A 12,414-nucleotide genomic window follows, 5' to 3' on the forward strand; every position below is an offset into this window, starting at 1 on the left:
ACTGTGTTAAAGACATTGCCGTAGGTATGCAGACTTCAGCTATGGAATTTGCACAGCTGAAGCAGACCGACAGTAAAATTAAGTGCAGACAAGGCTAAAATATCTGTGATAGTGTATAACAACTACATATGACAAAACAAAAAAAGCAGTCCTTTATCACCTTAAAGACTAGCAATATTATTTATTAGGTGAGGCGCTCTCGTGGGACAGACCCACTTCTTCAGATTTAACTTCATTTAATGGTGATAGAAATAAAGTCAATAACCTAACAGTAAGGGTATAAAAGAAGTGTCACTAAAGTTTAAATTATGAAAAGAGTAAGTGCCTGGTCAGTACACTCTTATGATTTCCTGGCTGTGATAAACCACTGCTAATTCACACCTTTTGTTATTTTAACGCAGGTCTGTGTGTAGGCACTCTTATTTCAGTTTAACTTAGGTCAACTAAAAATACCTTATGCAAAAGATTTTTTTTTCCTGAAAAGAATCAAATAAGAGGGTTGACAACTTGCACTAAAACAACAAAAGGTGTGAATTACACTTGATGTAATTATTTTGTGCAAATGTGTGTGTAGTCTAGCCATCTGTTCAGATAATCCACAATCCTGACTTCCTTCTGCCAGTCTTTAATAGCTATCTGACTGTAAAGGTACTGTGGCATCATCGTCATCATCATCATTAACAGTGGGCTCAGCACTCGCTGGTGTCTGAAGCCTCTCTCACTATTTCCTGCCATCTCTCTCTATCCAGTGCAGAGTGGCTTAGTTTCTGTAGACTAACTCCACAACAATCTACTGTATCATCTATTCATTCTCTGTAGGGTCTGCCTCTCCTATTTGGACCGTCCATTATGCCGAATAGCAGGGTCTTGATTTTTCGTTCGTCGTTCATTCTGCAAATATACCCAAATAGTTGTAGCTTCCGTTCTATAACTTCCTGCAGCAGGTTCTCTTTCAGCTATATCCTTCTATATAATTCTTCATTGGTGACCTTCTGAATCCATCCTATTCTCAGAATCTTTCTATAACAGCTCCTTTCCAACGCCAATATTCTTTTTGAATCTTTCATTATCACCCCCGTCTCACATCCATACAACATGCTGCTGAATACACGTTTTCAATATGCTCAGTTTCATTCTTAAGCTAATTGCTTTACTTTTTCAGCTCTTATCCATCGCCTTCAAACTTGCTCTTGCTTTCGCTATTCTAGTCGCTATTTCCTTCTTATAGTCTAGATCATACGTTATGTTGCTCCCCAGATATGTGAACTTCAACATTTTCTAGTTCAATACCATCAACGCTGATCTTTCTTCCTAATTCCTCATCTCCAAATACCATTGTTTTTGTTTTATCGATTTTCATAATCAGTCCGTACCTCTTCCCGTCTTCGTTTAATACCTGCACCGTTTTCGCTAGCTTCTCCTCATCTTCCTCAATGATAACTGTATCAACTGCAAGCCTCAAATTGTTAATTCTTTTCCTATGCACACAGATATCCCTTGTACCTCTTCCTTGATCTTGTCCATCGGTCTCTCCAGATGTGCAATGAAGATACTTGGCAATACTGGATCTCCTTATCTTGTACCTCCACTTGTTTTAACCCAACTTGTCAACTCCCCGCATTTTCTCACCGCTGACTCCTCATTATAATTGATATCCTTCAACAACTGTATCAGTCTGCCATCCACTCCGTATGACTCCAACACCGCCCAAGTCACCTTCTGATCTATACTGTCAAATGCTTTTTGAAAATTGACGAAGCAAGTGTATACGTTCTTGTTCTTTCATTGAGCTTTCTCTGCTATCAGTCTTAGTGCCAATATCTGCTGTATGGTACTTCTAACTTTTCTGAATGCTGCTGCTCATCTGCTATATGTTGTTCTATCTGCGATCTTAGTCTCTCAGTCAGTATCATCATCAGCACCTTGCCAAGATGACTCGTTAGGGCAATCATTCTGTCATTCTTGCACGCCGATGTACTTCCTTTCTTGGGTATTGTAACTAGCACGGATCTTGTTCATTCCTTAGGTGCCTTCCCTTCTTTCCATGCTATATTATGCAGTCGGTGTATTTCCTGAATCATGCTTTCTCCACCATATTTGATCATTTCTCCCATGATATTATCATTTCCAGGGCTCTTGTTGCTCTTTAGTTATTTCACTGCTTTTTCTACTTCCTCCTTCAAAATATTGGTCTCTCTTTCGATGCTTGGTGGAGATATCGCTTTCAGTTCTTCAGTCAGTCTCTCTGAAACACTCAGGTCCAACTGTGTTTTGTATAGATTGGTGCAATATCTCGTCCATTGCTGCACAATCTTCTCCCTGTAAACTCTGCAATGAAGCCTCTACGAGCTCTACGCCAGTCCCAAGCCTGGATGAAGGAGGAGGGTTGGTCAGATGTGTGTCAATGCACTGACCATCAAACAACAATACGAATGAAATCTGATGCCAGTACAACTAAATGATAAAAGATGCTGTCTCCGACGTCACCCAGTTTAACAAGATCCGCGATACCAATCGAGTGATCGGGGTGGGTCAATAAGTTGGCTACCAAAAGAAAATTACAGGTAGCACCTACGCTATCCATTGGAACATGGAACATGCAAACACTGTGGGCAACTGGAAAATTAGAGCTGCTTCGAAAGGAGATGGAGAGACATCAACGTGATATACTTGGACTGGCAGAGATGCGTTGGATGGCATCAGGAGACACGTGGTTGCGAAGTCATTTGGTCAGGAAACCAAAAGCATGGAGCAGGAGATGGATTCCTTCCAAGCAAAACAGCTAGAAGTGCATTATTAGGATACAAACTGGTGAGTGCAAGAGAGATGGTAGCGAGATTCAAAGCAAAACCATTCAACTTCTCAGTCATTCAGGTGTATGCACCCACGTTGGACAGTACGGAGGAAGAGATTGGGCTATTCTATAAAGACTTGACATAGACAGTGGAGGAGATACTGAAGAAAGAAGTGTTGATCATCGGAGGAGATTGGAATGTGAAGGTTGGAACAAATAAAGGTTGGGAGAGAGTCATGGGGAGGTTTAGTTATGAAGAAAGAAAAACGAGGTGAGAAACTGCTAGAGTATGCTACAGAGCACGAGATGGTGATCTGCAACACAAGATTCCAACAAAAGGACTGTAGGAAGTGGCTGTAGTGATCGAATGACGGGAAGTCCGAGAACATGATAGACATGATTTTGATAAGAAGAAGATGGATAACATCAATACAGTATTGCCTAACTTTCCAAGGAGCAGATATAGACTCAGACCACAGTCTAGTGATCGCAAACATCAAGATAAAACTCAAAAGAAAATGTAAGACATAGTTTAAGAAAAGAAAAGGCGTGGCGAGGCTATGTGAGGAAGAAACAATGCATGCAGAGCAGCATTCAAAGAGAAGATTAAGAATATCGCCACAGAGAAAGACCTAGATAAGAGTCGCAGGGATAGCCATCGCTATAGAAGAGGCAATTGAGCAGACTGTTCCAGAGAAAGAAATGATCAACAAGTGGATTACCCAGGAGACACTGAAGTTGGTTCAAGAGAAGAGTGTGTTGAAGATCAGAAGAGATGTTTCTGAGATGGGGGAACAGCAATACAAGGTAAAATGCAATGAGGTAAGGAAAGAAGCCAGGAAGCATAAGGAGAAATGACTAGAGGAGCACTGTGAAGACAGAGAGAGGTATTACGGTGAACGTAAGACCAGGGAGGCGGACTGTGGCTGTTTAACATAATGAGGAAAGAATTACAACAGGGCTTAACATCCAAGACAGCAGTAGCAGCTCATTGGCCAAGACAAGTGACACACAGCCTAACCAAAGAATTCAGAAGATAACTCATACAGATTTTTAAAGGGCAATTAAGCACATACATATTAAAAACATAATTCCAAGAGAAGCGCTTGTGATTTCATTTAAATTTTTCATGGTACTCAATTTCTCTTCATCCCATTAGGGAAAACACAACACCAGAAAATGTAGATGAGACTCAAATCAAGGTACAGGTAATAATAGTACCTTAGGATGCTGCCTTGTTAGCATGGCATCTTACCACACCATGGAGTCACTTGAGGTACTGCTGTGGTAACCACAGCTTGGTGAGGCTGTAGCAAGATTGCTGCAATTAAGGCTGGCTTGGACAGCAGGGCTGTAGAGGGCTCCCTCCCAACATCAGGGATGAGTGAGGGGCCATGACAGTGGAACGGTAAAAGACTCCTGTACAGCCATGGAGCAGGTGACATTGGACGTCACCAGGCACAATAGGCAGAGGAAAGCCAGAGACCCCCTTGCCAGGACTGTGAGGAAAAGGATAAGAAGCTGTGGAGGAGCCCAACCCTCTGCTGAACAGTTCCTGTCTGGGGAGGGCTCCAAGCATTGTTACAGAGGACTCCCAGTCCTTCATAGCCATGGGGAACATGATATTACACCTCTGCAGGTGCCATGTGCAACAGGGTCAGGAGGTCACTGCAGTCTTGGTGGGGCAGTATAAACACCTCTGAAGGATTGCAAGGAGCAAGATGTACACTGGAATTTGAGAGACTGTATAATACATGCCTTACCTATCAAAAAAAAAAAAAGGCACCAGCTACAAAGACAAAGCACTATGTTCAGGACAGTATGTTACTGAAGAGTTCTTGATTGGCCTATCTGCCTACACATTTACCCCATCAGCAGTATCCATTTAATTGCTGTGCTTCTTGATTAAGTTGTATTTCTTCCACCTACAATGGAGTGAGTGTAGATAAGGCAGAAGTGAGGAGTGACTGATACTCTTCCATGCCTATTACATATGGCTCTTTTGAACATATGGTATTGCATAGTTATGGAAGATCTGATTATCTGGATTTTCACTGAATAAATATCTTAATAGGCTCTCCTTTGGAAAACTGCTATAGCCATGGAACACTAGCTACCATCCGTTTGGTATGGGAAAATAGAAAAGATAGAAAAGCTCTATTGAAGTCATTTGGCCTATATGAACCGGAGTCCCAGAGGGTCACTAAGTACATATCTTTTTCTGAGCAGCATTTTTAACAGATACAGGGTGAAACAGACTTTAACCACACTAGCATTTTGCTTGATTCTTTTATATATCATATGCTTGGCTTGAGTACATGCCCTGCTGATAGAGCATGAAGGTTTTTCTTCTCATGCCAAGGTTTTGACCTGCTCTTGGAAAATTGCTAGCTGACATCTTTGAGAGAATATGTAAAAGCTTGGATTTATGGTTAAGGCACTGGGCTGAGAATCAGCGAAAGCTGCATTCAATCCCTGGCTCTGATGCAGAAGCTGGGAAAGTCACTTGATCTGGCTGTGCCAATGGACCACATTTCCCTGTACCACAGAAGTGCTGTGAGGATAAATGTTTCAATGTATGAAGAGCACTCAGATACTACATTGATAGCAGCTACTTAAACAGACAATAGCATGGGGTGGATGGCAAAGCAGATAATTAAGAAATTTGGGCACATCACACTTATAAATTTGTATACATTAATTTCTTGTATATTCAGGGCCAGAGGAAAGTCATATCACATCTTGTATATTTGAATTGCATTTGAGCCCTGTATAAAACTTATACAACTGAGAACTCAGTATTACTAGAAATAATAATAATAATATTTATTATTGTAACTATACGTGTTGTAAGAGTTTGCAGCACCTTTGACCTGACATGTTAGAAGCCAAAACCAACAAAATCTTATTGACTGGAGAAATCACTATATACTTACTGTATTCTATTTTTATAATTACTAAGACACAGTAGTGAAGGAAGGAGTATTACCATGTTCAAAAGACAACTAGATAAACTAAGATAGATGAATGGCAAAACATAAAAGCAGACAAGTAGGAAAGTTGATTCAGCAGTCTTTTTCAGCACCAAAAATTTCTTACATTCTGCACATTTTAAGGATCCCATGATGTGCCAGAATAAAGCTCTAATGCTATTAATTCAATATTTTAGCTGGAATGCTCTTGGTAACATCTGATAGGTAAGCTTCCTTTCCTGAAAAAGTTCATTTTATGAACACTGCACAAATTGAGTGAAGACATATTCCATATCTTTAAATATGTAGCTGTATATTAACCTTCTCCACTATGAAGAAAGGGAAACACATCATTTAGGCATTGCCCAGAGTACAGTCATACAGTTATCATCTCCACAAGGAAAGGGGGCTCTGTAATGGTTACATCGTGTATTCCCATATGGTGCTGATTTGACAACCATTAACCCAATTTTAAAGACCCGCTGTATATTCTGAAAACAATTACACAAAATATATGTTTCATAGTACGTTAAGAATGTAAACAGATGGTTGCTCTTAGTACAAAGGAAAGATTTCCAATATGAATACACTACTAACAATTCAGGTTTAACACGACACTGTAAAGGAAGAACTGACCTCCCGATGACAAATTATTCTCTTGGGACGTGGTGCCTCCTGCTGCAACTGATACACTGTCAAAAATAAAAATGCAATAATAATTAGAGGATTGCAACATACACAAACTTTTATTCAGATATTTTTAGTCAGATGCTTCAGAGAAGATGCAAAAATATAGAAAAACAGTAGAGTTCAAAGACAATTTTAGAACACATGAAAGCTAAATCATTTATATGGAAATTAGTTATGGAATTGTGTACTGGTAACATTTATTTATTTTAATTCATCTATTCCCAACAGTTTTGTAGTGTTGCAGGCATTGTGTTTTTCCATGCTTTGCTTGGAAGACTACATACAACAAATCCTTCTCAATGTTTCATGATAAAACTCCTCTGTTGCGTACAGAATTACAGACAAGCTCAACGATAAGATTTTTTAATAAAATTCCAGTGTCTTCAAATTGGTGAGGAAAAAACTGCAACAAACCTACCAAAAGAATTCAGTAGAATCTTATCAATGCACACTGAAGACATGAGTGGTAACTATTTATGCATGTACATGTTAACATTTTCCCACTGTCTTTTTAATGTGCTACTCGAGATCCTCAAATATTTCTCATCCAAAGAGTTCCCCAAGCGAAATTTGTTTTAAGGACAAGGGACAGCAATGAAATTTGTGTCTTGATTCTCCCAGTGTTCCTTGCAGCTGCCTCCACACCACCCTCACGTATTTAAAGAGGTTCCTTCCTTCCCCTTCCTGTTCCACAAGTAGTGAAAGTAGGTTGACACATACTGACACCAATCAATTACAATGCAAGCAGAAGGCTTCTTTTCTCAGTTCCAGTAAAAATTCCAAAGTTTGGCTTGCTCCCTTGGACAGTGGCCCTAAGTGTGTTGATATCTATACACACATAGATGGGAGATGGTCATCCTATCTCTATAGTATTGTGATCTCCTGTCCAAGATCCCAATGGACTGTAGATTAGCTAGATGTCAGATTATGAGAAAAATACAAGTGACGGGGAACTTCCCTCATCCTAGTAAAACAGTTGAGTATCTATTGAACAGTTAATATGGATGGTGGTTGTATTACCTCTTCTTCAGAGCCCCTTTTTGCCATGGATCACCCTTTAGAATGAATGTATGAAGAGAGGTGAAGAAACCTGCGAAGAGTGGAAGTACTGGACTTCCACACAGACCCCTCTGCCACTTGTAACTTGTCTGACTTCTTTGCTAATCTTTAGGAAAATGCAAGTGTTATGACACCTGCTAATTCTGAAGCAGGGGATGAAGAACCCTATCCCCTCTCCGATTGGACAATGAGAAGGAAAAGGAGAAATTTACAGGATTTCCTGTCACCTATATATGCTCTGGGGGAAAATCTGGCCTGAATATCTAACCAATATTATGAATTAATATATATGACCTGCCTGATTCAAAGCTTCAAGTGCCGATAATATTTTCGTAAGTCTCATAATCAAAGACTTTTTACCAAGCTTTGTGAGTCATATGAACAAGTAAGGATGTCAGCTCATTTAAAAAGACAAAAAAGCTATTTTGCAACCCTCTTGGCTGCACAGTGTAACATGAAAAACTGTGGGCCGCCCCAACATACCCAAAAGACTTAATGCTAAACAAAATAACAATGAACCCAAACTGTATTTTCTGGAAAAAAACACCTCACGATTTTGAGTACTTGGAGTTGGAGATGGCGTTGATTCAGCACGCAATTTGTTCTTAACTATAAATACTTGTGTAAACTGTCCCATTGATTTCAACTGGAACTATTCAAGTGCTTGAAGTTATGAGCATGCATAAATTCCTTATTGAATCAAGGCCTTATGGGAGTTTAAGAACATTTTAAAATGACATGACATTTAACTTCATACGGGAAAACATTACTGAGCACTACATACAACCAATAGTCAAACATAAAATCTTTAAGTGTCTAAAAATTGTATGCTGATATTGTGAGAAGTGATTTGGAATAAGTCAAGTTTGAATATCAGACTTTATTTAACAAATACTAAAATGTAATTCGTGTTAGCATCCACAATGCACTAATCCCAAATATAAAAGGCACAGCTCTAAAAAGAAGAGAACACAGTCTAAAAAGACAGAGGCAATTGAGGCATTTAAAATGTAGGCAAAAGGGAAATAACAGGGATTCTTTTTTCCTCCAGTAGAAAAAGGAAGGGGCATATGCAAAATAAAATATTAAAAGAATATAAAATATTTTTCTACTATTTCATACTGGGAAAAAAACCCCAATTTTTTCAAAGCTTTTCATTTCAGTGTTTTTGCCCCCCACCCCCAATAAACTTTTTTTCAAACACAAATTTAGTCTTGGATCAAATTCCATTTTTCAACTCCAAAAGAAAAAAATAAATTGGCCACACAAAGAAAACAAATAAATGAATAAAATTATAATATGACCTACAAAGTTTCTTTCTTGTTCCTACGGTGGGAGAAGTGTATCTTCTGGAAACGATTAAATGACGACAAAGTAATGGTTTTGCAGAACAGCTCAGCAAAGGTGTTCTATGTATGGGAAGCAATTTGGAAGTGGCTAGGATGAAGCAGACTAATAGGGATTTCAAGCTGACAACACTGGCAGAGCAGAAGGGAAAGAGAAGGGGATGCAGCAACACAGTTCAAGGAGGATAATTACAGTCGAGAGGTACAGAGTGATGGGAAGCCCTGGAAGACAAATAAGGAGCTTCAGGTTGATATAGTACAGTGAGAATAATCAGTGGAGAGATTCAGTCAGAATGAAAAGCAAGAAATTACTTCAGTAATTGTGTTCTGTACAGCATAGAAAGGGGAAGTGTGGTTTTCTGAAAGCATTGAGTCAGATAAAAGTCTGGAAAAGTTGTACCTGGGTAGGAAGGAAAAAGGAGGTCTGATCTTAGAAATGTCATGGACGAAGAAGCATTAAGTCAGCTTGAACATGCAAATAATTATTTTGAATCAGCTTTGATGTTTTCATGTACTCTTTGTTCACGGCAGGTTACAGGGCTGCTGTACAAGCAAGGCTTCTATACCAGAGATGGACTGGCTACAGAGCTTCCATCATAGAGAGCAGTTGAAGAGATCTGTTCTCTCTGAAGATACTTTAAATGCACTGCCAAACATGGCTGTTGTCACCACAGGTAAATTATGCTGCAGATGGTGCCACCTAGGGGGTGTACGCTGTAATACAGCTTTAGCATTCCATCACACCTCCATTTAGTTTTACCTTTCTCCCATTTAAAAAATTTCACACTGACATGCTACCCTTAAAGGTGAGTGTGTATCAATATTATATTAAGTGTGTCTGGATTTTTTTTTCTATTCAAGACCCAAAATGTATAACAACTTGGTCATCTGGTTGTCCACTTATTGCAAGAAATGGCTGCAGCCAGTTTGGCATCTGTTTAGCTCTCTTCTTGTTCTACATTTGCCCTATATAGCGTTTGCTCCATTGAGCGTTCATTCTGAGAAACAAACAAATGTCCGTGGTTTCTGTTGAAATCTCCATCATCAGTTTCAATCCCATATGATCTGGGCAATGAATTCCTTTCCCTTGTGGCAACTGGTGTTCTCTAACCAGTTGGACATGTGCACAATCACCAGGACCTAATCTGGCAGTTCTCTTAGCGACGTCTAGCACAGAAGTGTTTTTAATTTTCTTTTTGCCTTTTTTGCCTGATTTGGCTACGCTCTGCATGTCCGGTCACTTTTGAGATAAATTTTTTTCCAAAGTCCGAACCAGAGTTCTGAACTGTCTTCCCATTGGGTACTACACTGGACACTATCCAGCAGCTGCTACTGAGGGTGATCTGCACTTCAGAGGAGCAAGGAATGCATTATTTTCTAGGTGATGAAGAGCACAGTGAGGTTCATGTCCCATACTGGCTCTGATAGGACTGACCATGCCACATGGCCCAATCAGCCAATTAGGCTGCACTGCAGGTGAATAAAAGTTAAGAGTAGAGCCAGAATAAGGAGGAAGTTCACCTGAGCAGAAGTAGGCAGGCTAGTAAAAAGCCAGGAAACTGGTGGCAGCAAAGGCAGCTGAGAAGTTTGTAGTCACCTCTGTTTAACAGAGAACACTGGAGAAAACTCATGGAGAGAGTATCAAGGAACGGCATACCCTCAGGAGAGCAAGGAGGAAGAGTTAATTTTGGGAAGGAACAGACTTTGGCTGTGTGTTGTAGCATCTCTGGGCTGAAACCCACAGCTGGGGGCACACCCTGGCTCCCCTGCCTATCACTGTAGAAGTAACAGGGACAGAGAGCAATGAACTGGAAGAGCACCTGGATCACTGTAGATGTGACAGAATCAAAGCACCAAGTGTGATGGCTGGTGGATGCTCCCTGAAAAGATGCTCCCCCTCGTGCATCTGACAAAGCGGGTCTTGGCCCATGAAAGCTTATGCTCCAAAATGTCTGTTAGTCTATGAAGTGCCACAGGACTTCTTGTTCCGGAAAAGAAGGTAATTCAAAGGACCTGACAACAGAAGAAGGGAGCACTGAGTGTTCTGGCTAGAGGGGCAGAAGCAGCAGCAGCAGCACCTGCAGGGAGAGTGAGGCTGCAAACAGCCAGATACAGAGTGTAACTGAAGGAAGAGTTTTGGCTGGTCAGCTCTTGGCCCCAGGAGGCGGCACCATTCCAGCAGGGGACAGAGCACTCCCTTCAAAGAGGTATTAGCAAATGGCCACAGGTCACACCCCTGAATGATTTGGCAAGCAAGCAGGGGGGCTAACAGCTTCAGTGCTCCGCTCCCCCCCCCGAGAGGGCAAGGTATGAGGGGTGGTGGGGCTGCTTCACACCTCTGGAAAGCGGCAAGGTCTCAAGCAGAAGGGGTGCGGCCAGAGGCAGACAGCAATTGGCACTGCCTGGACTGTGACATTAGCCCCTCCCGCCATGCTCAGAGCCTTCTGGAGCGTGCAAAGCAGCGTTCCACCAGCAGTTTAAAAGGTGAGATCACCGCTGAGAGCCCTGGCCCCTTTAAATCACCAGGCTGCAGGGCAACTGCCTACCTCCCCTCCAGCTGGTGGGCCTGCAAGCATGTGAATTTAACAGCAAAGACATGTTGCAAACTGGAAAAATTTCTGAGGAAAGATATGGAGTTCAGTTTTGACCAGATTAATTTTAAATTGACAGCAAGACAACCCTGAGGAGCTGCTGGAGAAAGAGGCTGGTGGGGTCAGTGACTGAGGACAGCATCTGAGAAATAAAGAGAAGCTGATGTGAAGAAGAGTGAACATAATCAGTGATATCACAAGCTGTGTCCTGCTCTACAGATGTTCAGTCTTATTCACATACCAAATACTAATTATTTTTAAGTCTACAGATGTGATACAAATGGTAGTAAAATACTATGGCTGAGATTTTACAAAATGTGGGCCTGCAGCTTAGCTCCTATGAACATATTTAGATGGTTGATGAAGTGACCAATTTTCTGAAATAAGCACCCAGAGGCTTCCATTGACTTCACTACCTCTTGAAAAGTGCTGAGTACTCAGCACTATGGTTCACATTCCCTTTAGCAGGAGCGCCTCAGTGCTCAGAACTCTGGGGGGAAAAAAAAACCCTCCGCTAGTTGGTGGTATTATTTTAAATTTATTTTTGAATCTTGAAATTTATATGGTGCCTTGAAATGCTAGAAAACTAATTGTTGGTGACAGTATTCAAGATGTGATTGCATTTGACCCAGTCTACTTCTACCTTTGGAGCTAACAAGCAAGTTAGAGACAGTCTCCTTGATTAAATAAAAGACGAAGAGAACAAAACGATTCAATATTATTTTTGCCTTGGAAAAAGTGGATTCATTGTTACTTACGAACTACCAGAGACTGGCAGCATCTCCTTGTTCCAGCAAACACAGATGAAGTGCACCATGATGTCACAAAAACAGGTCTAAAATGCAGCTAAGCTAAAATATGGCTTTGAAGAATGCACTTGAACAATAACTTTGTAATGTATGTGGAGAGTATCTGGTACTGGTATCAACTGCAGCCAATCTGAGCATCTTCTAAGGGTTAAC

General features: G+C 40.8%; 1 protein-coding gene across 1 annotated transcript in view; it reads right to left on the reverse strand.

The window, feature by feature from the left end:
• CHN2 (chimerin 2) overlaps nt 1-12,414 on the reverse strand; it is a 249,493-nt gene that overhangs the window by 131,193 nt on the left and 105,886 nt on the right. Inside the window, exon 3 of the mRNA XM_074984560.1 lies at nt 6,403-6,458. Coding sequence (XP_074840661.1) covers nt 6,403-6,458 — 56 coding nt within the window. The remainder of the gene's footprint in view (nt 1-6,402; nt 6,459-12,414) is intronic.

This window comes from Carettochelys insculpta, chromosome 2 (assembly GCF_033958435.1).
Source record: "Carettochelys insculpta isolate YL-2023 chromosome 2, ASM3395843v1, whole genome shotgun sequence".
Classification (NCBI taxonomy): domain Eukaryota; kingdom Metazoa; phylum Chordata; order Testudines; family Carettochelyidae; genus Carettochelys; species Carettochelys insculpta.